The sequence below is a fragment of the Archocentrus centrarchus genome, chromosome 10 (genome assembly GCF_007364275.1).
Source record: "Archocentrus centrarchus isolate MPI-CPG fArcCen1 chromosome 10, fArcCen1, whole genome shotgun sequence".
Classification (NCBI taxonomy): Eukaryota; Metazoa; Chordata; class Actinopteri; order Cichliformes; family Cichlidae; genus Archocentrus; species Archocentrus centrarchus.
The window spans coordinates 2,625,892-2,653,018 of NC_044355.1; the positions used below are offsets into that span (position 1 = coordinate 2,625,892).

General features: G+C 43.4%; 1 protein-coding gene across 2 annotated transcripts in view; it reads left to right on the top strand.

Annotated features, from left to right (window-relative positions):
• The window catches only part of ankrd50 (ankyrin repeat domain 50), a 35,631-nt gene extending 8,965 nt beyond the window's left edge, over window positions 1-26,666 (top strand). The window contains exons 3-5 of one of the 2 annotated variants that reach the window (XM_030739290.1): window positions 8,054-8,286; window positions 21,213-24,757; window positions 25,034-26,666. In XM_030739290.1, coding sequence (XP_030595150.1) covers window positions 8,054-8,286; window positions 21,213-24,754 — 3,775 coding nt within the window. In that variant the 3' untranslated portion in view covers window positions 24,755-24,757; window positions 25,034-26,666. Of the gene's footprint in view, window positions 1-8,053; window positions 8,287-21,212 lie in introns of both variants that reach the window. The other variant, XM_030739289.1, reaches the window with a different exon arrangement.
• Window positions 26,667-27,127: the final 461 nt, after the last annotated feature.

The following is a 27,127-nucleotide window of genomic DNA, read 5'->3' on the forward strand; positions in this document are numbered from 1 at the left end:
TCACAGATGAGAGCAGGTTCACCCTGAGCACGTGTGACAGACATGAAAGAATCTGGAGCAGCTGTGGTGAATGTTATGCTGCTTGCCGCTTGTTCAGCATGACTGGTGGTGGGATCAGTGATGGTCTGGGAAGGCATATCCATGGAGGGATGCACAGACCTCTACAGGTTAGGTAAAAACTCCCTGACTGGTTAAACAGAAGGAAATCCTTGGACCCACAGTCAGACCCTACGCTGGTGCAGTGGGTCCTGGGTTCCTCCTGGTGCACGACAATGCTCAGCCTCACGTGGGGAAAGTATGCAGGCAGTTCCTGGAGGATGATACCATTGTTGGCTCCCACCCTCACCTGACCTAAATCCAATGCAACACCTCTGGGGCATTATGTTTCGGTCCATGCAACGCTGCCACCTCAGACTATCCAGGAGCTCAGTGATGCCCTGGTGCAGGTCCAGGACCCCACTGACATCTGACGTGTTTTCAAAGTGTTTAATTTTTCTGAGCAGTATAGAAATTGGTCCATTTAGAACAACTAGAATTGGAGTACTGTGGTTAATAAGTTGACTGTAACTCTCAATGCAGTAAACACAATATAGTCACTGTGTCTGATCAGTCTCATGACATGCTTTTGAATCAGAAAGATCATAAGACTCTAAGATCATCAGATATGAACTAAAATTCATCACTGTAACAACTTTAATAACAGTTGAATAAAGAGAGCCATTTTGGGTTTTGCCTTTGAAAGCACTCGCTCTTTGTGTGTGAAAGCAACTCAGACCGCTTTCATGCACTCCTCTCTTCCCTCTGACCAAGCAGTCTCCAGGACAGTGTTTCTCAGACGAGGAGGAGGCGTTTGTCTGATCCAGTGCAGAATTGATTGTGCGAATCCATTAAGCCGAGATCAGATTCTTGCATTGTCTAGCAGGTTTAAAGAACAGCAGGAACAAACACTTTTTAAATGCTTGCAGGGCTCTAATTCTAAAATGATTGATTGATTTTTTTTTTTTTTTTTTTTTTTTTGGCTTTTTGGGTTATGTGAGATGATCTGACTTTGATGCAAGGTTATAACACCTGTTCTGATGCCACAGGCTAAAGTGTGGCTGAAGTGGAGCACGGGTGAGATTTCAGAGCCCTGTTTCCAGAATTTGGAATATTTAAGATGTCAGTGTAGTAATTTTTCTACCTGTTACATAAGCAGATATAGCATCTTTTGGCTGCTCCCTTGGACAGATCCACCTATTTGATTTGACAGATTTTTCACGCTGGATTTGTTTAGACTGTCTCCCGAGGGCAGCTGCCGGTCCTTGCCAGCCTGCCTCCACCCCGGGATGTCTGTCGGGGCAGACGGGGCAAAGAGCGCCCCAGGCAGTGGACTCGGATGCCTTCTTGAGACATGCACAGCATCCACTTGGTGAGCGTCAGAGAGCCGAAGCAAACAGCCAACGCTCGCGTGCTGTTTAAAGCGGATTGGCTGAGAGACCCTGAGCAATTTAGAGACAAAGGCTGCAAGCAACTAATAACCCACTGAAGGCTCTCTATCAGTCATCCTGGTTGAAGCTTTTTCTAAACAGCAAGTGAGTGTGTGCTTTTAGGGTGGGGTAATAGGGTGGGATACTTTTTTACTTCTGATGGTTGTGGGGGTGGGGCCTTTTTGTAATGGTCTTGTTAAGGTTTTAGTCACCCTTAGGTTTGGATGGTGCTAAAAATAATGGCTCCGTCTTGAAAGGCGGCTGCCGTAGCACCTTTTTCCTTATGAAAGTAACACTGGCGATTGTCTGACCAACAAGAATTTGGTGGGTGGAGCGCATATTGTCAAAAACAACCAACCAATCAGCCCTGAGAATACATCCCTTGTCGTAACAGTGCTTAGGTGAGAGATGTGTACCACAGTAATATCCACCTGAATGCCAGGACCCAAGGTCTTCCAGCTGAATATCACATTGTGAGGAGATAATGCTATTCACTTCACTTGACAGTGGTTTTAATGTTGTGCCTGATCACTCTAAAATTAACATTTCTTTTTTGTGATGTGGTGCTTTTTCCATTTTTGTTGAGTTAGTCCTGAAAACATTTGTCAGAAATCAGTTTAATGTGTTTACAGGATGTAAGCGTCACATTAGAGGCTTTAAACTCTGGCTTCTCCTTTAGATTACTCATTTGCAACTTTTGCTAAGAGGCTACCTGAACGTCATTTTGCTAATTAAGCGGCACTGAGTGTACGGTGTACTGGTAGCTTTGTAAAGCTGGGTGGGGGCAGAGTGGTGCTTTGAGCAAAATATTTGTGTGGGCATGCTAATGTGCTTCATGATGACATTATTTGAAAAAGTCAAAGTTAATAGCAGCCATCATAGTTGGCTTTTTCCACCCAACAGGAAATTTCAACTTCATTGTGGTGTTACAGGACAAGTGAAGGTCTGTCCTTTGGGGATGTGGAATGGCAGTCCATCACGGAGTAATCTGAATATCCAAGACAGGATCGAAGTGGTGGTCCAGCAGACAGAGAGAGTAACATTGATGTGACTGTACTGATTCCACAACTGTGGGTTAAAACTGAGATAAATCGTAAATTGTCAGAATTTTGAATTTGCAACAAGCTTAGAAATCAGCCCCATCCATCTAGCAGACAACACAGTCATGAAAAAATTCACATTACTCTATGCAGTCCTGTGAAAAACTAAGTATACCTTTACTGCTTCCACAGGAATCAGCCAGGCACTGCTAATCCAATGCACTTGATTAATTGATGGTCGGCATGTGTGACTACCTCCTGTAAAAGCAGAAATTCTTGGTAGTGTGCAGGTCTGGAGAGTTCAGATGTGTGCTAACACAATGCCAAGGTCTTCCCAGGAGGGAATGTCCCAGCAAATCCAACCCAAGGTTGGACCATGCACTGCTCAGAAATTGCAAACAACCCAAGAGCTGCATCTCAGGCACTTCAGGCCTCATTTAGCATGTTAAAGCTTATGACAGTACAATTAGAAAAAAGGCTGAACAAGTGCGGCTTGTTTGGAAGGGTTGCCAAGACAAAGCATCTTCTCTCTAAAGAGCATAAAAAACAGAGCTTAGGTTAGCAAAGCTGGATCTGAACAACCACAAGACCACAATGTCCTTTAGACAGATGAGACCAAAGTGGAGATGTTTGGCTATAATGCACAGCACCACGTTTGGAGGAACCCACACACAGCATGTCAGCACAAACACCTCATACCAGCTGTCAAGCATGGTGGTGAACTCGATGATGGGTTTGCTTTGCAGCCACAGGACCTGGCACCTCGCAGTCATCGATTCAGCTGTGAACTGTCCCACAGCTAAAGCTTGGGTGAAATTGGGTCATGCAACAGGACAGTGATCCCAAGCACAGCAGCAAATGGTACAACAGCATGGCTAAAAAGAATCATGGTGCTGCAAGAGACCAGTCAAAAATCCAAACCTGACAGAAAGGCTGTGGTGGGACCTTAAGAGAGCTAAACAAATGCCTGCAAACCTCAATGAACTGAAGCAATGCTGTGAAGAAGAGCGGGCCAAAAATTTCTCCTGTGAAACTGATAGCAATATAGAAGATGATTAGTCCAAGTTATTGCTGCTTAGGATGGTTCCACAAGCTGTTCAATCACAGAGTGTACTTAGTTTTTCACAGGACCATTTGGAGTCCAGTGAAAACTTTGTCACATGACTATATTCAGATTTGAGGCGTGTGCAGAGCAGTTTTATGTGAGGAGAAATGTTGATAAAATGGTGCACTCAATCAGAAAAATGTCATGTCTTTTTTTTTTTTTTTTAAAGATAATTTTCTGTCTGGACACAATACAATTGGTTGAGTTTAATTGGGATTTTCTTTAAAGATTACCCAATTCTTCACTCAGTCGTTCAGAACAAATGATTATCATGGCCATTTCAGTATTGTTTTAAAAAGCAACTAATTTTCTGCCGCAAGGTTGACATCCTCAGAGGATTATCTGTCTAATGAAAAGCTCTCAACACAGATTAATGTAAATATGCCTGTCCAATGCTTACATAAGTGCCATTCTGCTCCTGTGTAACCACTCTACATCAGACCTTTATTTAAGCATAAAAATCAAGCTGTGTTTAGTGCATAAATGTTTTTGCAAAATATGTAATGAACTCTTAGAATTGCAATTCATGTCCAATCAGATGAAACTGAAGTTGGATGATAACAGACTGCGCAGGGACCAAGACCATATGGTCGATATAATGAGAAGAATACAGTTAAAGTGTGTGTCTCTCTTTGTTCAGAACATTTTGCTCACAGCACCAGCCACTCTGATTGTTCTTGTCAGTGTGATTACTTTCGACGGGATGATTGCAGTAATATAATTCATAATACAAGAATTGCAAAGGAAACTGGGAGCAAACAATGTGCGAGGTGGTCGTCTCTTTCAGTTTGGATGAGCCGGTGCATGAGTCAGCCGCTGTCATTGAGCTCTGTGGTGTTAAACTCTCCTGACTTTGCAGAGATGCTGAGCAGGCTTCCTCCAAGCTGACTCAATGCTAAATGAAGAGATCGAGGTTCTTCTAATGAAATCGCCCGGCTGTGGGTTTTTGGGGGGAAGGTTTTGACAGCACCTCTGTGTTGTGATCTGAAACTAAGGGCTACACTCACCTGCTGCTTGTTCTTCAATTAACAGAGCCGAGTCACGGCCCGTGCACGGATTTTATTTTTGCTGTGTCCTAATCACGGTTTGGGCTGCGTGCGGCGTGTGGGTGTGCGGCGTGGATTTCAGGCTCGCTCTCTAAAACGAGCTGCGTAAATTTATAAGGCGCTGGCTCGGTGCCCGGTGCTGCCCTGTCGTCCCAGACGTCTTCACTGAAGGCTTCACTTTGCACGTTGTGGTGGGAGTGACGGCTGCCGCGGTCGCGAACACAACATAACAGATGGTGACCGCGTTAGATGCATTTCACATCCCCCTCTTTCTCTTTTTCCCTGTGACTTCAATGGTAGTTGGCATTAGGCTGGGCATATGTTAAGGTTTTGAGCAAGAACAACAAAGTTAGTGCAAAAAGCCCAAGACCACCATGTGAAGCTTAAATACTTCTGGTTTTCTGCTCCAGGTACGCTGCAGGTTTGTCTGGCAAACTACATCAGCTTTTCCTGAGCTCATTTTCTCTCCGTGTCCCACATCCCGCTAAGTTTTCTTTGTCTGCAGTTCTTGTCTTTTGACTCTTTGACAGCCCGAAAGTAGCTGAATAGTGAGAGAAGAATGGCCCTTTGTTTCGACCACTTGCTGTCACTGTGGATTTGATTGTCTCAGTAGGCAACATGGCCTCAGACATGACTATTCACACACTCACACACACACAGTCACCCCTGTGGATGGACATTCCTTTTGGCAGGGCTCCCAGATGGCACTGCAGGTTGTGTGTGGGTTGTGACCATAAGAAGGAGTGATTGACTGTGTTTCTCAAAGGCTGAGCACCATCACGCTGGAGCGTGAAGGTTATGAGACCATAACTCTGCGTGTCTTTGCCGTTGAGAGTTCAGACTTCTTGGTAAAGTTTTCAGCAAAAGATGAAGCTTTACAAAAACATGCACAACATTTTGGTCAGGATTTCATCTATTGCTGAAATGACCAATTAAAAGAGGAGTTGATAGAGAACAGAAACTTTTTAATTCCAGCCTCTAAACTATGACTGGTTGCTACTTTTCCAATTACAAAGTCAGTAATTTGGAGGTTTTGGCTATTTGAAAAAACTAATATTTTGGACACATTGCCTCGGGCTGTGCAAACAGACATGATGGATTAATAGGAAAAAAAATGACATTTGATTTGTAAGAATAATCTTTGCTCCTTTTAATTTCCTGACTGCCAGAAATGAAGCTGCAGCACAGTTTAACACGGTGTTCCAAGACTGCCTGATTTCTGCAGAACTACATTGTGTCTCCTTTTGGTATTTTAGACTGAAATCACGTAGACTTGCACCCCAGCGATTCCTGCGTCCATATTCATTAGGGATAATGAACTTGAAGTAAAATCTAAGTCTTATGATGATCAAAAAGGGAATGGCTTTGGAGCCACAGGGTTGGTGACAGTCTGTTGAGCATCCAAAAAATGTCTTATTAAAACGGCATTCTAGTTTTTTATGACAAAGCTTACAAGCGATGTCAGTTCCATTAAAGAAGAGTGGTAGTTAAAGAGACCATCCCATCAGCCGGAAGGTGACTGTTTTTTAATCTGTGTGACAGCTACCCTAAAAGCTCCTCGGATGCCCTGCAGCTGTGTCTACACTTAAGTCAAGTTTTTATGTTGAGTAATCGATTTGTTCAACCCCCCTTTAAATGTTTAATTAACCTAGACCCAGAGTAAAATGTCACTAATATGAAATCTTCAGATCCTTTATCACAGCCGGTTGAGCTGGAAGCAATTTTGAGAGTATTAGGAGATGACATTTTCCCCAAGCAGACATTTTTATGGTTGGATTTAAACTGGTTGCAGTCACAGTGGAACAAAAATTTGTTCAGTGTACGTTGAACGTGCGAGTCTACATGGAAGCCCCGGAGCGAGCGGATTCATGCCAGAGTTACATTTGTACATTAATAAAGGTTTAATGTGGCATATGCTTTAAACACAGCGCTATAGATAATGTGTCCTTTATCACTAAAAGCTACAGGGTGGTTTTTTAAAGGATATTCATGTTCAGGCATCAATATTAATGTTGTGGGAGATCTGTTGAGATATCTCGCATGTTTAGTTGTCGTGAAATTTGCAAAACACCACTCTTCCTCCGTATCTTTGGCGCAATCTCAATGCTGAACAGTTTGCTCTCAGGCTTCACCGAATTATAGTGACCGTATCATCTGTGGATCGTCCTTTGAGCGCAGATCATCAGGTAGCAGGCCTGTTAATGGATCCAGTTTGAACTGGATGGAGACACAGTAGCTTTTACTTAAACACCTTTTACTCTCTCCCAATTGAAACAGATGAAGTGAAACTGGTGTGCCGTGACTCTGCGTCCTTGCAGTGTCACGGTTTCACTGTATTAGACCAGCTGTTACTGATCCCAAAGTAAAGCCCGTGTTGTGCAGAGAATATCACAAGATTATTGTTAGTAATACATATTCTTCAGTTTCATATCCATGTAAATAATGTTTGTGTGGTTTTGGATTGTTGGTTGTATAAAATAAGTGATTTGAAGATGTCACTTTATTACCATTGCAACCTTTGTAAAGGATAAACAAAAAAATAATAGAATAATGTTCAGATGATCTAGAAAGTAGTTCATGTGCCCTGGTAAGAAGTCATATGGTCATCATCTCTTCACCAGCTATATCCTGCCATTAGGAGCAGGTTAAAGCCTGGAGAGGTGGAGGCATCCTCTGGAGAGAAGAGTGACGAAAGTCAGTAGAAGCAAGACAGGATACGTGTGTGTGTGTGTGTGTGTGAGTGAGAGAGGGTGACAGAGGGGGACAGTGAAGATGCAAGGAGCAGAGATGGTGAAGGTAGATGAGTTTTAATACCTGGAGTCAGTGTACACGACAGGTGAAGAAGAGCGGGCGGGTGGAGACGAGTATCTGTGAGTGAAGCGTGGCAGCAGGAGTGAAAGGGAAGGTTGATAGATGGTAGTGAGACCTGCTGTGATGCATGGTTTGAACATGGGGGAGCTAATAAAAAGAATAAAGAGCTGGAGGTGGTGGACTTGAATCTTCACTGGGAGTGAGCAGGATGGACAGGATTAGAAATGAGTCCATCAGAGGGACGATTCAGGTTGAGTAATTTGGAGTAAAGGTTAGAGACGCAAGGCTGAGATTGTCTGGACATGTGCAGAGGAGGGATAGTGGACATATTGGACAAAGGATGCTCGATATGGAGCTGCCAGGCATAAGAAGAGGAGGAAGATCAGAGAATGTAGTGAAGGGGGTGTGACGGAGAAGGATGCTAGGGATAGGGTGAGATGGAGGCAGATGATCTGCTGTGGTAACCGCTGAAGGGAGCAGCTGAAAAACAATGATGATTTATGTTATCAATTAAGCACATCCAAAAAGATGAAAATGTAACAGTTTTCTCTCCTTCTCCTTCCTTGTCTCGTCCCTTTTCCTCAGGTGCGTCCTCCTGCCTCTCTTGAGTGTGAAGCCTCCTCAGCAGGCACTCTTCCTGCTTGTGGACTCCATTGATGAAGGCTGGCAGCTGGGTGAGGGGGAGCAGAGGTCCTCGCCGGGTTCTCCCAGAACCATTGCGGAGCTCCTGGCCAGTCATCACGAGTTTCTGCCTCCCTGGCTGCTCCTCATCTGCTCCGCACGGCGACAGAACAAAGCCATTACCAAACTATTCACAGGTAAATGGTTCAGCTTTCCTTGCTGCTCAAGTTAAGGTAACTGTGCTCTACATGCTGAGGCAAATTTCTAAAAGCTTTAAGGTGTTACATGGAGCATTTTAATAATCAATACATCATTGTGAAAATGACTAATAGCATTATTACAACTGAGCCGAGCTGCTGAAAAGAGACAGTTTGATGCATGAGAAAGTACTTGGAAATTGTCAGTACTGCTGTGTGCTTGTTCTGCATGATGGCAGCTATTTTTCAGATTTAATAATATACATTTTTACCAAAAATTGCAGTTGCAAACAAAGCCTGAAGCTCGATTCCTGTTTTTGTCAGTGCTTCAAATGCTTTCTAACATTGCGACGTGCCTGAAGGGATTAGTCACCACTGCAGACCTCTGTAAGAGATGCAGCTCTTCCTTGTCTTGTGACACTGTACCATACCAGCTGCTATTATCTCCTTGTCAGGCCAGCAGCCTACTGTGTGGTGATGAGCTGGCATAACATTAATCAAAAACCTAACTGTGTGGGAGGAAGTCGCCTCCGCAGACTCGCATCGCTGCGTGTATACCCCCCCTCTACCTTTCCAAAACCACTGAATGTGGGAGCTTTAGTGCCCTCACCATACCTCTTTACTGTTACACAACATCCCAGCAGGCTGTGCTGCTCCCTCCTCGGGAGATGCTTGCAGTCTGATTCGAGGATGACCACCCTAAATATTTTCTTCCTTCTGTCCCCGCGTAAATAATGAAGTGATTAGGTGATCAAATTCTTTAAAAGCAGATTAATTTTAATATTTATCTTTATTCTTAAAATCCTAGAATATCAAATGTGAGTTTTGGTGAGTTGCAGCTGGTTCTGTTATTTCTTCATGTCGCTCTTCCTCAACTGATGGAAATGTTCTAGATGTTTAAAAGCTGCTTTGTTGTTTAGTGCAGTACACAAACAGCTCATCAGGTATGATTTATGTAGAGTATAAACACAAGGTACAATGTACACGACCTCCTCCTAAATCCTAAAAAGTTACCAGACCAGGTAACAAGCATCCTTCTTTAATATTTAGCCGCAGTAACAAGTTTGACCAAGCTCTGGTGTTTAGTGGGCAGGCCCACATTAACTGTTTTCTGACACATAATATGGACAGTGTGGCTCTGCAGTTAAGTCTGTGTTCCATTGTTGGTGAGTGGAAATTCTAGTTAATTAGTAAGTTACTTAGCACAAATTAGTAAGTGTCTGTGTGACACACCTTGGTGATGTTTTCTTTTAAGTTGGTACGGCCCCCTCTCATCCAAATATGGTCACTTCTGTCTGCAGAAATACAAAACTGGGATAAGCGCAATACTAAAACTGAGGCCTCGCAAATCAGCCGGTGAGGTCCGTGTCCACATGTTATATACAGGCTATGGTTGGACCAATCAGAACTCAGGTGTGCTTGATAACTCAGTAAATTGAAAATGGGCTGTAAATAATTAGCAGCTGGGGATTAAGTGCCGTCTGTAGTACAGGTGACTGGTGTGAGTGTGTCAGGGAGAAAGAGGGGAAGCTGGAATCCAGGAGACCAGAATCTCACTTTGAGTCGTTTGTGGGTATTGTGTGTGTAATTCAATAAACCAGCTGTGATGCAAGTGGCCCACTTTATAATCACAAAGTCACGCCCACCCACGCTTTCCTCTAACTTAAAGGTTCTGTGTAGGTACCCGTGGTGGATTAAATTCTGGGTTGGTATCAGTGCGTGGTAAAAAGCATCGTCTTGGCATTTTCCAAAACTTTGAGCCCACAGACAACACGGATGGAAGAAGTTTTATATTTGATTTCCTTTGGACAGCAATCTGCATTAAATCACATTTTCTGCTTTGGTGCGCGTGTGTGTGTGGGTGTGTGTGTGTGTGTGTACTGTCTGCTGTATCTGGCCCAAACCATCCATTTGAATCATCAGATTTTATTTGGGGTGCACATCAGGTTGAGTGGAGGGAGCAGGGGAACATAGAGACTTGTAAGCCACAGATTCAAATGCTATATATTTTTATTTTTGTCTTGAACATGTTAGTTCTGTCTCTGCTTGTTTGCTTTTGCTGCTCTTGTGTTTGCAGCTGATGATCTGTTCTTTTTTTTCTCGTGGTTTGAAGAGAATTTCATCTTGGAACAATCTGATAAGTACCAGTTATCTTGTTTTTTCCCCCTTTTTTACTGCCTCTGATAATGGCCACGCTTTTGTTGAGCTCTTACTCCAATTGCCCAGCAATTGGTTTGAAAAAATTAATCTGCTTTTGAAAAGAGGAACAGTGCCAGCCTCACACATCACATCTGATGCTCCTATTTGAGTGGAATGAAGGACATGTGCAGTTTTTCCTTTCCGTTTAGACTTTCTGATCTCTTATTTCTATGAACATGCTCTTCTAGAGTTAATACTTTTATTATTTCAAGTTTTTATTGAGACTGTGAACTGAAGTCCTCCTATCCATTTTGCTAATGCTTTTAGCAGCGTCTTTGTTTTGTCTGGATCCAGTCTTCCGCTTTTAGTCCAGTGCTGGAAATTCTTCTGCAAGACTGGCTTTTTTTTTTTCTCTCTCTTTTCCATCACACACAGACAGATGTAGACTTACACACACAAACACACTCACCCACTTACAATATATTCCATTGCCTTTTGTGCCTTATTATTAATATAGCAGTATGAATGCTCCTTATTCATGCAGCAGTGGACTGAAAATAGACCAAAGAACTTCGGAGTATCAGACTGAGGCCAAGTGTCCCCTAAAAATATCCTCCATATTGTTTACAAGTCAGAGAAGGCAGTGAGCTGCCAAAAGGCTGCACTTTCATGCTCTCTGCAAAGCCAACTACTATTTTCTATGAGCGTCCGTTTTAGTCAGGGTGGAGGTTGCTGGTTTCCCAGTATACTCTGGTTTGTGGTGATGGGAGCTTTGTGGTTTTGCGAATGCAGTGTTGGTAAAGTTTGCGGACTGACCTTTAACCACCTGATTCTGGACCTGTACTTTTAAAATTACTAAAAGATTTAAAGATCGATCGAAGAGGGCAGCTTGTTACCTTTGAGTTGTGCTAAATTCACTTCAGTCCGACTCACAGCAAGTGCAAATGTCTGGATTTATTTTTTAAATTTTTTGAAGAGATGACTTTATTCCCCAGGAGAAAAACTCATTCCTTGAAAAAAAAAAAAAAAAAAAAAATTCCTTGTTCCTTGCTCAACTGTTATTCCTCGTGTCTATCTCAAGAGTGGAATGTGCTTTGGGAAGTTCTCAGCACCTCAGAGACCGAGCAGGAAGGAGGACGCATACTGACTCCTGCTGCAGAATGCCTCGCTCGCATCCGCTTGGCTAATGCCTCACAAACAAAGAATGGTCTGTTTTTGTGAGGAGGAGTGCAAGAATTTTGCACAGTATCTGTTTGGCTGACTCACATTATATGACCAATTAGGTCTGATTAAGCTTCAGACCTCTTTCACTGTTACATCTGACTCGGACTAAAGACTCACTTGGAATGATGAAAATGATACTAAAAGAAGACGGCCTGTGAAGAAAAGCTCGCTTTCCCTCAGTTTACCTTCTCTTTGCTGCTGTAAGGGCATCGTAGGGGTAGCACAGTGGAAACACTTAGGCAGCGATTTTGGTTGGGAGCTGGGTGGAATCTGCGCCAATTTAGCAAGGCCTCCAGCAGAAGGCAGAGCAGGGAAAAGAGAGGGCTGTGTGGAGGTGGGCGACGGGGGTTTAAGCAAAAACAGCCCCCCACATATACATATTTTTTTTTTCATCAGCTCATACCTCAATCTCCCAGCATCCTTTTATATATTTTTTTATTCACTGAAATAATTACAATCATAGTTCCATCACAGCAGTTGATTCAGCCTCATTTGATCTTCCAGTCATGTGAAAGCATCACTGAACTGTAATGGGTACCATCTGTCCAGTATTGTTTGACTCATACTTGTCAAAGTCACTGTTTCTCAAGCAGCATGTATGCTAGGGACTACATGAAAGCGACTGATGAGTTGATGATTTTTTTTTTTTTTTTGGATAAGCGGAGGGGTGGCTCATAATTATATTTACTTTTATTAAAGCATTCCTCTTCAATCCTTTAAATACCTGCTTAAGTAAAAACGACCTTCTCACTCCTGAAATTTTGACATCCAGCCAACAAGTCATCTGAGGTCACAATTGTAGCACCCCGATGACATTCCTGACACGGACACAAAAATGTAATCTATATTTTATCTTTTTTTTTTTTTAATCCAGATAGTACTGCCTATCAGCCTCCCCTATAGAGAGCTGGATGCATGTGTTTTTTTTTTTTAAATCTGAGATAATCAGAGTGAGGAGAGAATTGCTCCTGAAATCTCTCCTCCTGTGTGGAAGCATCTCATGGCTAATCCTCGAGTACAGGAGGAGGAAGATGGCAGTGATAGGGCCCATTTTAGAGGAAACACAAAACAAAACCTCGTGCAAGCTGCACTTAGGATTTCGAGTGAAAAGCCAACATGAGCGAGGGATGAGGAGGGATGGAGAAGGCACAGAGTGGCTGTAGTTATAATAATATAGTATCAGCTCGCTGCTGAAGCTGTGAAACATAATGGCACCCCTTAAACAAGCACATTCCTGCTCTGCAGTGTTACAGCAACTTCAATTAGATTGATTTCCACTGTAGTAAAATACATAATTATTTTAACTCCTTCCCCGATTTTTACTTCTTCTAGTGGGTGAAAAGGAGCCACTTTGCCAGCGTTAAGGGGGCCTAACAGCCCGAAGTTTGGAAAGTAGCCACCACAAAACCACACATAAAAGCGCCTCTTAGTTATGAATCACAGCTTTAATTAACACCGTTATATTCCCAGCTTAGTCTTAGGAATGTTACAGGAGTGTGCACCCGCTTTAAAAAGACACTCATCCTTTGAGGCATTTTGATAGTGGATTTTCTCATTTCCTTCCAAACATGACACATTCGCTCGCGCTCCTGAGGAATTCTTCCTCTTTTTTTTTAGTCAAAAGTAACTGCAGGTCTGCTTGCATATCCCACAGCACATAGATAGGTCATTACAGGTTTCACAGCTATTGGGTGGTAAAAGGTACACTTTCAGGAAATTGTGCTGCTCCGGGGTGGGTCTGCCTTTCTGTTTCCTGTATTTGTGTCTTTTTCGGGTGAGGGTCGACCACCCCAGCAAAAGGCCTGAACCACATCTTCCACCTCCCTTCTAAGCACCATGAATGGAGCTTTTTTAACCCAACATGCCGAGATAGAACTGATTTACTGCTAGCGACCACAAAAGGAAAGCGCAGCCCTGTTTTAAAGTGTGCGCATTTCTCCAAGAAGCCAGCCCTTTGTCCACGCGCCCACGGCTGAATCGGACACGGAGTTAGGCGGTCCCTACACAGAAAGGTTAGCAAAACTCTTAACATCGCACTGCGTGTGTGTGTGTGTGTGTTTTTTGGTATAGTTTCTTTCTGGTCAAATTTGACACCTCTCTGGAGGGACCGCAAGAGCTACTGGCCAACTGACAACACAAACAGAGTCATAAAGCAGCGAGGACGGTTTGTTTCTTTTCTGCTGTGGAATGCTCCCCGAAGAGAGGCGAAGATGGCTCTGCTTACTGATTCCACAGTGAAACGCCATTCTGTGGCACCATTTGGACGACTGGATGTATGGCTGCACAAACAGATCAATTTGGAACTTAATGATACCAAGAACTTTCAGCTCTGACAGGAGAAGAAGCTCCAAGGCGCACTTTTATAGTTAACAGTCTAAAGAACTTAATAACTGACATATTTTGGCCGTCCTGTGGCCTTCACCAAAGAGACTAAATTGCACAACACTAGAGCACAAACACAAAGTCCACCCAGCCTTCTCTTTGAGTTTTCATTGTCGTCTCTGTGTGACCATGGGTAACAAGAGCAAGGATGGCATATTTAATGAGCTCGCCCTCCCTTTCTTTCAATTGGCTTACACAGACAAGCTGATTTATGTCCATATTCATGTATGAGTTGTCGTCTGTAAGGCTGCATGTTGAGCCTCACTTTGGATGAGCTGAAGACCATAATCCCTCCTGAATACTGTAATTTACCACCATGCCGTCTGACAGCCGGGCAAATTACAGGTCTACCGTGTCTGTATCTGTAACACCTTGGGTGCTGCAGTGCAGTCACGTGACTGAGCACAGCGAACAGAACTGCCTGGCCTCTTCCCTCCTGAGGTGATGCCCTTTGGTATGTGGCATGCCTCCTTTCTCCCTCCTCTGTACAGAGCAAGACTTTTATTTAATTGAAGGGTGTTTTAATTAAACCTTAATTAAACACCCTTCAAGAATTCCTGGGATAGTTTTTGGTTAGTTTTACTGTAGGTAATCATCTAAACTAAAGACTGTTTTTTTTTCTTTTCCTTTAATATACCACAGTGTCTCTTCACCCGTGTGCCAAGAATGACTTTGCAAGTACCTGATTCGACAGCAAGCCAACAAAGTTTTCCTGCTGAATCTGTAATCTGTACGTTTCCATGTGAAATCTTTCCAAAATGCTTCCAGGCCTACCTGGCGCTGCGTGTTGATGGCAGATAATGGGCTGTTTGACTTGATTGCTGTCAAGTTAGTCTGAGTGGTTTCTTACGCAGGTGAATGGAAACATGTGGCGGTCGAGCTAAACGAGGTTATCAGGAGGTCGGCCTGTGTGATGATCGCCAAAAACATGATCAGAAACGGTGGAAATGTCACTGAGAACTCCGGCGCCACAAAGGCTAACTGCTGCGGCACAGCTAAAAAGTTGAATCTTCAGAAGGAATCGTTTTAACTTTTTTTAAACCTTTGACATCCACAACTGATTCACTAGTGGAGAATTCCCACAGTCTTATTTTGAAAGGTTAAATCCTGCTAACCAGCTATCTCTGGCCTATCCTGTCTGATGTTTCCCTACCCGCTGGGTGATGGGAGTTCTTGTTTTGCTCTGGACATTTGCGCTGAGCTCGAGAGCCACTCTAACTGGAACCTTTAGCAGGGTCAGAGCGTGTCCATGTGCTGCTCCTGAGATGTGTGGTCTGCGCCGCAGCCTCAGACTACCATTGCCACCTGCAGGCGAAGACCGTGGACCGTAAAGTTCTCTCTGCAGGACGAGCAAATTACTGGTGTACAGCTAATGTTTCACTGTTCATTTGCCACAGAGTACTTTTTTTAAAAACACTTATTTAATAATTAACTAAAAAAAAAAAAAAAATATATATATATATATATATATATATATAAATCTGCTGAAAACACTGCTGTTTGGTGCATATGAGGACATTCTGGCTGTCTGTGAATGTGTTGGTTTTTTTTCCTGCGGCTACACTGATTGGTAAATGCTCACTTTGAACAAAGGTTGTGCTACATTTTGTGATTTGTGTGTGTGTCTCTGTTGCTGGGGTGTCTGCTAAAAATGTTCACATGAATGAAATTTCCAGTCATCTGTGCAGCTGCAAGAAGCTAGCTGTAATAGCAGTGACAAGTCTCTTAGAGTAGATACCTCATATGGGGTAGACAGGTGCTCAGCCTTTGACTCAGCCTCTTGGCACCGTCCCAATGAGCTTCTGCCATTCAAAATAATAACTAAAGCTCTTTGGGGGTTGGGGGCTTCCATTTCTACTATGTTTTGCATAGATTATCACATGACAGATGCAGTATTCTTTGCACAGGTGGGGTCTTGTTGTGAATATGTTCCTGTTAACCCAACCCCCACCACATCAGCCCCGCTCAGCTGCTCTACAGGTTTCACTGGAAACCCTTTCACATCCCGCTTGAAAGTCAGCAAGAGGCATGTTTGGGCGGGAGCGTTTTCATGTGCCTCGCCTCGAGCGAACATAAATTAATTGCTAAGCGTAATCATTTCTGTGTCTCGCCTGGTGGTCTTTTAGCATGGCAACAGTTTGCATCTTTGCGCCGTTAAATCAGCTCCAGATTGGAGTTGAGACATCTCGGGTCGTCTTAGCTTTGTCTGTTCTTACTTGTGAATAAGCCACACTTGTCCAAAAAAAAAAAAAAAACCATTGTTGCCTTGACTGTTAAACTCAAAATTAGTCTGTAAATGATCAAGCAAAGGAGTTCAATAGTTTTTTTCAAAGACTGAATAGCAGCACACTTGGAGAGGACTTTTGTTTGCCGACCGTTGGAGCGGACTCTCATCCACATACTTGTGTTTAGGAGGTTGGAGTGCTCGTGTTTTTTGGAGCTGGGAACGCTGCAGCTGTCGAACAGACGTTTGGTTGAGCGCGGGTTTACTGGAGAGCCTGAGGAGAGGGCAGCGAGGCTTGGGTTTCTGTTTTCTTTATGGATCCAGTGACTTAAGATGGTGTCTCGCAAAAGAACGTGCCGAATCTGAGAAGCTGCCATTCCGACATCCAACTAAAGCCTGGACTTTTTTTTTTTTTTTTGACAGACGTGCACACACGCACGCTGGCTCACTCGTCATTTGAAAAATTAATCTAGAAAGCAAACAGTCACTCTTTTGTATGCAAGACCCTGTCTCTTGTGGCTGGTATCCAGCTCTGTAACGAGCAGCAGCTGGCTCAGAGGCCTGCACTCAGGAGCTGCATCCCTCACCCTGATGAATGTGTCATTTGTTGCTTGTTTAGCAGTCCCTTTTGTTCTGGGTCTGAACCATGCTCTCACACACACACACACACACACAGAGTGAACACACACAACACTCACTACAGTTTGTGTAACCTACTTAAAATGGTGCAAAATCTGGGGCTTCACGACTGCTGGGTTTTGGAAAGAAAGAAAATGGTTCTTGGAAGGCATCTGAATATTTGTAGCCAATGAGAGTTCATGCATTCTTGTGTAGTACTTAATAGTAGTTCCTGTTACACCGCAGTCATCAAATGCAGGTTGGGTGATGTTCCCCCTGCGGTTGTTTTATGGCTTTATCGGCAGGAGTAGGGCAATAATGATACCATGACACAGTTTGATATCCAGTGAAGTGATGTCTGCTGATAACTTAAGTGGAAACCTTAGGCCACGTTTCTTTACGTGACTGAAGGAAGATGTCATTTTGGTACGTTTTGAGCGAAAGCACTTAAGTAGGTCTATTGTTTATTTCTTGTTGACCGTGGAATGTAGAAGAAACTGTTTATCATAAACTACAGCACAGAAGCATTTTTCTTCTGTTCCCCTGAGAAAATATTCATGATAGAGTAGCATCTCCAGAATTGGGCTGTAATGCATACTCAGTGTTTTTCTTAGTCCCACTGTGAATAGAACAAATCAACATCATGACAAAATATTAGTTGTCATACTTTGCTGAAATGGGTGAAAAATATATATATTTTTAGGTCTCTTAAATCCCTGAAGCCTTTTTTTGTCCCTATTTTTCCCTTTAATGGCCTCTTTTCCCCCCTCCAAAGCTAGTGGGTTTCCTGTTCCAGCTGGAGCGAACCCAGAATGCCCAAAGAAGGATTTGATCCAGAAGAAGTAGGAGGACCCGTCACTGACATCAGAAAAGTCACACCAGGCATAAGCTCTTTGTCTTTACAGATAAACTGTAAATGTAAATCTGAAACTGTGTGGTTGTGTCAAGTGGAGCACTTGTGATTGTGCATTGGCCCACAAAGCAGAACAGTAGAAGGGAAAGGAAGCATGTACACCAGTTAGATTAGCTTTCAAGCCAGGAAATAAAAAAAAAAACACACACACACACACACACTGGACACCTGACATGAAACAAGAGGCTCGACAAAATGAGATAAGGAGTGAGAGATCCTCTGATGATAACATGATGGGCTGAAATTTGATCTTTGCTGCTTGAAGTTTTAGCCAGGGGAGCTGTGAGCACACACAAAACAGGAATGCGCATTAGGATCATGCGGTGCCTTCAAACATCTCCGCATCTTTTTTGGTATAAACCCTGAAGTAACCCCAGAGTCTTGGTGATAAAGCGGTTTCACTGGATGCTGTTTAAAGGAATAATCAGCCGGAGTTTTAAACAAAGAGCAAAATAAACACAGCGTGCAGTGATTCTAAGTGCTTTTACGTTCCTGCATCACATGCTTACCATGAATCTGGCTCTTGTAATGTCAGCCACTCCTCCAGGACTGGAGTAGTGGGAGTTGATACAGGAGGTCATGGAGCTGCAGAGAAGAGGGCAAAGGGAGTGTGGTTACTGAAAACAATGGCATACCAAAAGTGGGTTAGTGCCATTCAGGGGCTGTAATGATGGGGAGTGACACATTTAAACCATTTGCACATATGTCTCGTGCACAAACGTATGTGTGCATGTGTTCATATTTAATTTCAGCGAAATATTTTTTATTTAATATGGGAAATTATAGTTTTCTGCTTTCTCGGTTTTTCATTCTGTCCCAGCTCGTAGAACTAAAGCGCGATGATGCTGTATGCAGACGTGTGGGGACTGCGAGAACTGTGATTGGCTGAGCGGTCTTGTGAGTGTACACAACATCCGTGAAGTTAAGAAGCATTCTCAGTGCAGGGCTTTCAAATTATGCCGGCGGCAGGCGCATTTTCCACCTACTCCACCACTCTGCGCTGTCTACCTTTTAATTTTCCTAAAAAAAATTTTTGCGCCACCCGCCGTCTCCATTTCCAGCGCCATGTAGACGCAGGTGGCAATATTTACATTCTTTCAATCTGAGCCATTTGATTGGTTCACGACTGCCATGTGACTATTCATATCGTCTGCTGCCGTCGTGGCTTCGATCATAAGGCACTACTGCTACTTTGGCATGCCCCCCTGCTACTCCAAAACAATTTGAAAGCCCTGTCAGTGGTCCCCCATTTCTCATTAACATCTACCAAAGCAGCTATACTGCAGCCCACAAATGAGAGAATACAGACAAAGCCACTGTGGGTAAAGAAAAGTGCAACCTGATTTACATATAACATCAGTGGGTGAAGTCTTATGTAAATCCTGTGCCATCCTGCCCTGTTAATCCCAGTAACTGCTCCCTCCTTAGCAACTCAGTCTTAAGATGCCTTATGATGGGTAATTAGTGCCTCTAAAAAGTCCAAGTATAGGATGTGATTTTTATTACAATAAAAAACAGATACAAAAGCCATTGTATTCTTGCCATGTATCACAGTTTACATTCTTTGATTTAGTTTTATTTATCCAGTATCTCAGGGCACTTTACATTTGTAAGGTAAAGACCCGACAATAAAGTCAAACCATTACTTGAGGTGTGAGTGCTTTAATTTCACCCAGTAACCAGTTTTTCAAACACTGAAATGTGACAAAGGGCCTCAAGGAGAGAGCAAAAGGGAATTATTGTGAGATACTGTTGGAAGGAACCTGCTTATCTTAAAGTGATAAAGGGAGCCCATTGCTCCTTGTGTTTACCAGGATCTGCTGTCCAAACTGTCAGTGCCTGCTTGGGAATTCTAGTTAAAGTCATCAGGTTTGCTGTCTGGCCTGGAGGTGTGCGGTTACCACTGGGCCCATGTGGAATAAGATTTCACTGTCTTTTCTACCCACACAATAGCAGTCGGATGAACAGAGCACCGCTCCAGGCCTGGTGACAGAGTCTGATTCATATTAGTTACAGGGGAGAGATGTTATATAATCAAAGCCAATCAGATTTCACTGTTAAGAATAAAAGTTCTGAACTTTTTAACAAATCTTTCCGAATTCTCCCCTTACAGTACAAAAGATGTTCAGGAAATAATGAACCTCTCTTTTTCATCTTCTAAGCTATTTCGTCTTTAGATAAATTATATTTATTTTAATAAAATGATGCTCAGGCTGGCATAGAAGCATATCAGTTTAGGGAGCAAAACACAAATGCTTTTCCCATAGTAGGAGGCTTGTTAGATGCTGGAAAAAAAAAAAAAACAGTATGTCAACAACACTGAGTGGGCTTCTGGTGACTTTTTTTTCCTGTCCTAGTAACCCTGAGAAGCATGGGAACTGTAAATAAAAGTATGCACAAATGCTGGACTTGCCCTCAAGGCTGCAGGCTACACAGACCATGAACAGATTGTTTTAGCATGGAGGAAAGTTCACTTTATGCCCATTAGCAGAGGCCATTATGGGGCCATTTTTCCACATCTCAGAGAGGATTTCCCATTAAAGATCATTCATTAAGACCCATTGTGGTGACCCCCCCCCCCCCACCCCCCCCCACCCCAAGCAAGGCTCTCTAAAGGTCAGTGTGGGAGCATGTAGCATGATAAGTGAGGCATTGGAGAAGTGTTTTACAGACCATTGATGTGTTACAGTCATGGAAATAATGTGTCCCTTGCTCTCTTCCATTTTAATTCTTCAGCCCTTACGGCAGATATGCTTCAGCTGATTAGTCTCTACACTTAATGAATGGGCTGAATGATTAATGAAGTGGGTGCCAGTGTTGAAATAAATTATATTTTCTCTCAGGGTATGAGTTGTTTTTTGTTTTTTAAATAGTTCTCTAAAATATCTATACTATTTAAGTTTCTTCTTCAATACACTGTATTCATTGTTTGAGGTACTTTTTATACTGAAATGATTACTTTTTACCTAGCACAGGCACTCTCTAAATTATTATATCTGAAATGGCTGTTCTATGCGGTACACTACAGTCACTAATTGACATGATTTTGTTTTCATTAGTATTTTATGGGCTAAGCTGATGGCGAACACCCGCTGATCGTGTCTGTTTCCAGTAGTTAGAGGGGTTATGCTCTCAATTCCTCTGAAAGGGTTTTCTTTAACAACCTGGCTTTACTATTAATTATCTTAGGAACCTTAGGAAATAAGGTTGGCTTAGCCTAATTATCCAAAAGTACACGATCAGTGACTAAGTACTGAGCAGGATCTCAAGGTCAGACATCACCAGTGTGAGGATTAACAAAGTCTGCAGCAAAGGTCATTGTTAAATTGAGCCTTTGGCACTTTTAATATACTGACCAAATTTATTACGTTGCATGGTGTCCATTTGTCATCAGTCTCATCGAATGTCCTTCCCTTTTTATTTCAGGATTCCGCAAAATCAGCCTTGATGATCTGCGTAAGGCCTACATCGTTAAGGATGTGCAACAGTATATCCTTCACAGGCTGGATCAGGAGGAGGCCCTGAGGCAGCATCTGACCAAGGAGACAGCGGAGATGCTTAACCAACTTCACATCAAGAGCAGTGGTTGTTTCCTTTACCTGGAACGTGTGCTGGATGGCGTGGTGGAGAGCTTTATCATGCTTCGTGAAATCCGTGACATCCCGGGCACTCTTAATGGCCTCTACCTGTGGCTCTGCCAGAGACTATTTGTCAGAAAACAGTTTGCCAAAGTACAACCGATTCTTAATGTAATCCTTGCAACTTGCAGGCCGCTCACAGTCAAAGAACTGTATCATGCAGTCTGGACCAAAAACATGACACTGACCATGGAAGAGTTTCAGAAAAAGATGGACATTCTTTCCAAGTTATTGGTCGATGGCCTCGGGAGCACTAAAATCCTTTTTCACTACAGTTTTGCAGAGTGGCTGCTAGATGTTAAGCACTGCACCCAAAAGTACTTGTGCAATGCAGCAGAGGGACACAGAATGTTGGCGATGAGTTATACTTGCCGGGCAAAGCAGCTTAAGCCACTCGAGGTGCAGGAATTTGCATTGCATCTTGTTAACTCCAATCTGCAGATTGAGCCATTTAATCTGGCTCTTTGGATGGTTTGGAATGGAACCCCTGCTAAAGACTCTCTGAGCACCTCCATACCAAGGGAACAGGAGGTTCTACAGCTTCTGGTCAAAGCTGGTGCACATGTAAACAATGAGGATGATCATGCTTCATGTATTGTACAACAGGCCCTAGAAAGAGAGGACTCTATACGGACATTACTTGACAATGGGGCATCTGTGAACCAGTGTGACTCTAGTGGCAAAACTCTGCTGAGTAATGCTGCATATAGTGGAAACCTCGATGTTGTCAACTTGCTTATATCCAGAGGAGCAAACATGGAGCTAGAAGACAACAATGGACAAACAGCGCTTACTCTCGCTGCAAGGCAGGGCCACACGAAAGTGGTCAACTGCCTCATTGGCTGTGAGGCCAACATCAACCACACAGATCATGATGGATGGACTGCTCTCCGCTCAGCAGCATGGGGTGGACATTCAGAAGTCGTCTCTGCCCTGCTTTATGCTGGTGCCAAAGTGGACTGTGCTGATGCCGATGGCAGAACTGCTTTGAGAGCTGCCGCTTGGGGAGGTCATGAAGACATTGTGTTGAACCTTCTTCAGCATGGGGCTGAGGTCAACAAAGCAGACAATGAAGGAAGAACAGCTCTTATTGCTGCAGCATACATGGGACACAGAGAGATTGTTGAGCACCTGCTGGACCACGGAGCTGAAGTTAATCACGAAGACGTTGATGGAAGGACTGCCCTTTCAGTCGCTGCTCTCTGCGTTCCTGCAAGTAAAGGCCATGCATCGGTCGTGAGCCTTTTGATCGACAGGGGTGCAGAGGTTGACCACTGCGATAAAGACTGCATGACACCTCTCCTTGTGGCTGGCTATGAAGGACATGTAGATGTAGTTGATTTGCTTTTGGAAGGTGGAGCTGATGTGGATCATACAGACAACAATGGTCGCACCCCTCTTCTGGCTGCTGCATCAATGGGCCATGCATCTGTTGTCAACACACTGCTTTTTTGGGGAGCTGCTGTTGATAGCATCGACAGCGAGGGAAGGACTGTGCTGAGCATTGCATCTGCTCAGGGTAACGTGGAGGTGGTCAGAACTCTGCTGGACAGAGGTCTTGACGAGAATCACCGGGATGATGCAGGCTGGACCCCGCTACACATGGCCTCATTTGAGGGCCACCGGCAAGTTTGCAATGCCCTTATTGAACAAGGTGCTCGCTGCACAGAGGTAGATAACGATGGTAGAATACCGCTGATATTAGCTGCACAAGAGGGACATTATGACTGTGTGCAAATTCTTCTGGAACACAAGTCGTGCATTGACCAGAGGGGATATGATGGGAGGAATGCTCTCAGGGTAGCTGCACTAGAAGGTCACAGGGAGATTGTTGAACTGCTGCTGAGCCACGGTGCTGATATAGATTACAAAGATGCAGATGGACGCCCAACGCTTTACATATTAGCACTTGAAAATCAGCTGGCCATGACAGAGTATTTCCTTGAAAATGGAGCAAATGTGGAAGCTTGTGACACTGAGGGCAGAACAGCCCTCCATGTATCCTGCTGGCAAGGGCATATTGAAATGGTGAGGCTGCTGATTAACTATCACGCTGACGTGAATGCCTGTGACAATGAGAAGCGATCTGCCCTCCAGTCTGCCGCATGGCAAGGCCATACAAAAGTTGTGCAGTTTTTGATAGAGAATGGCACACATGTAGATCACACATGCAATCAGGGAGCAACGGCACTAGGCATAGCTGCCCAGGAGGGTCACATCGATGTAGTACAAATACTTCTCGAAAACGGTGCTGACCCCAATCATGCCGATCAGTTTGGAAGAACAGCAATGAGGGTAGCAGCAAAAGGTGGCCATTCAATGATTATAAAACTTCTAGAAAAATATGGAGCTACAACTCTAAATGGCTGCAACCCCTCCCCGGTGCATACCATGGAAGAAAAAACACCATTGGCAGTGAGTGGTAAAATGCAGTCTCTCACCATCAAATCAAGCAGTTCTGGCAGCACCGGGGCAGGAGATATGCAGTCATCTGGACGTGGTCTACAGAACGGGCCTGTTCATGCCTTCAGCTCGCCATCGGAGTCTCCTGATTCCACTGTAGATAGACAGAAATCCTCCTTGTCAAATAATTCCCTCAAGAGTTCAAAGAACTCCTCTTTGAGAACCACATCATCTACAGCCACAGCGCAAACGGTGCCGATTGACAGTTTTCACGGACTGACGTTTACAGAACAGATTCAACAGCACTCACTGCCTCGCAGCCGGAGCAGACAGTCCATCGTGTCTCCTTCCTCTACCACAAAGTCCATTACTCAGCAGCCATCATCTCCATCCAATGACTTTGACTGGTCTCAGCTGAAATCTGGTCTTAAGTCCACAAAGGGAACCAAAACTGGAAATAGCACAGCAAACAGCAAAACAGCACTGGGAGACAAGAAGAAAATCAAGAACAGTGGCTCAACCCAGGGTCAGGTTCTGGAGTATGAGATGACCCAGTTTGACAAGAGAATTGCCATTAACAAATCGGTAGCCAACATAGCAGTGAAAGATCCTCATTGCAAGATCGTGATTGGCGGCTCAGTTCAACAGGAAAGGGGACAATGCCAGGATCAATTTTTCATACAGCAGCAGAGCTGTTCCGAGAAGAAGAGGAACGGTATCATGACTAACCCCAACTATCACCTACAGGGTAATCAGGTTTTCTTGGGTAGGGTATCAGTTCCACGGACTGTTCAGAACAGAGGCCACCAGGATGTTCTAGAGAACTATCCCATAGGGGAAACAGAGCTAAGCCTTAAACAAGCCCTGAAACTGCAGCTTGAAGGATCAGACCATGGGTTTAACTACAAAAAGGAGACTCCGTTATAGCTGGTAAGAGGCACTTTTTGAAATAATCTTCCAGCATGTGATCTTAATGCGATACAGCAAGCATGTTTAGATGGTGAAATCAAGGCCAGGGTGACAGCACACAGCAAACAACACATATTTTTTGGCTTATCTAAGGACTAATAAAGAGGCGAATAACTGGCACATAGATGATACTGGAATGCATTCAGTAGAACCGCCATTAGTTGGATTTAATCAGGCTTGCATGAAGAATGCCTCCCAAACAAAACATTAACCCAAATCATTCCTGTGCGATTTCAGATGTCTTGAATGCCATTCGTCACGCAGACGGTGGAGGGAATGTGCCAAAGCAACTGTTTTCATCTGCATAAAAAATACTTTTGGTTTATTTTTATCCCCCCCCCCCATCAGTGGGAGACCTCAAAATATTACCTAGGGAAGATCGATTGCTGCCTAAGGCTTATGTGAACTGATACTTCAATGTGCCTACATCTGTTACAGCCTTCTTCATGTATCCATGCAAACTATCATTTTAATTTAATGTAATGCTATTTAATAAACAGTGTATGCACTTTTAAAAGAGTCAAATGACAGACATGCATTCGTTCAAGTCACTCGTATCCCATCCTTGTTTTATCCAAGTAAAACATACCAATGCTTTTTATTATTTTGTATTACGTTTGTTCGACTTTTTAAACACTGACAGCAATGTACCACTGGGTACACTGTAACAAATCAGAGGACACAACAGTAACTGATGCCATGGTGTGAACTTAAGCGCATTGATAGTCTGCCTTTTCTAGAGACCCCAAATAATCTGTGTTTAACTTTGATCAGTGTGTTAAACTTAGTTTGTGTGTGATATGTCAATAGCTATTTTCATCACGAGTATATACAAGTGTATTTATTTTTGGAAAAAAGCCACCTTTTGTTTTCACATTACATCCTACCATGGTGCTGTGCTCAGACGTTGCCTGCAGTTATTTTCCAACTCCCAATTTGTTGGCTTTGTGAGTTTGTGCATTATTAAAATATCTAAGAAAGAGGGAGGATCACTGAAAATGTAAACAAAAAAAAATAATGAATTTGTCCCTATGGGATTTTTTTTTTTTTTTTTTGAGTTGTTGTGTTGTGCGTCCTGTTTTGTGTGCATAAAGAATATTTAAATTACCCATTTTGGTGCTAAAAGCAGCAGTTTCAAGTGATTAAAAAAACGCATTTGTCGGCACAGGTACATGTATAACCTACTGCAGTGCAAGAAACAAAATTCAAGCTTTGTTTCCTTATTGTCGTGTGGTTAATTTTCAGGGGCGTGACACACAAAGACTCAAAAAGGGTTCAGCCATTAAGACAACTACTAGCTGTCAGTGACATTGTCTGAAATGCAAAGTTGTAAAGCCAAAGTTGAAATGACATACCCCCGTCTCACCTCCTCCCTGCGAGAAGCTGAGGATCAGCCCGGCGGGAGAATGAGGGGAGGAGGTGCTCAGCTGTGACACTGAGGGAACTCAAACATCTGTTTCTTATGAATTTTGTGGAGCTGCGTTAGCGTTTACAGGCTGTCTCATATTTTTTTTTGTGCAGGCTTTTGATAATGTTAACAGTGAGCTATATTTTACCAAGAACCGGGATCAGGGGAATAGAAACCTATCGCATGCACCAACACTTATAAGCCCTAGTGAAAGCTCTTCAGTACTACAGTAGCTCAAACGTATGCCATGAAGGGTCAGTAGAAGGACTGTAAGCAGGACCGTTGGAAAACATACTGTATAGTCTTATTGAGCAGTTATCTTGTTTGTCTTGACTGTGTTTTGTCTGCCATCTTTGATTTGACTGTCAGTGATTGGATTGTAAATAGCTTACCATGTACATTCAACTTTCATTTAAAAAGAATTCCTGTATTATATGAAGTGGAATTTTCTGATGTATATTAAAGTGCTTAATAAACATATTTGCTTTACTGCTGAAACACGGGCCTTGCTTATTTAATCCTGTTGCAGTGAAAGCGCCAGATAGTCGAGACCAGTGTAGCGGCACATCTGCACATCGCATGGTGTTGGCTGTAATGGTCCGACATGGGGAGGTACCAGAAACTGAACAATCTGCACTAACTCTGAATAACTGCTTTTTTTTGTACTTTTATTCACCTTCAGTGAATAAAATGATATGTTGGGCTGTGAAGCCACAGCATGTGCTGCTGATACCTACTTCACTGTTGGTCATTTGATACGGAGGGCCAAACCAGGACACTGCAGGCATCACAACACATGGATCAAGCTGAAGTGGAGCAGACAAGTGTGCCAAGTGCCATCGCTGCACCCCCCCCCCCGGCACAGTTCACTCAGTTCATCTGAGTTAAACAGCTGAAAGGGATCAAACAGAAGTAGCTGAAAG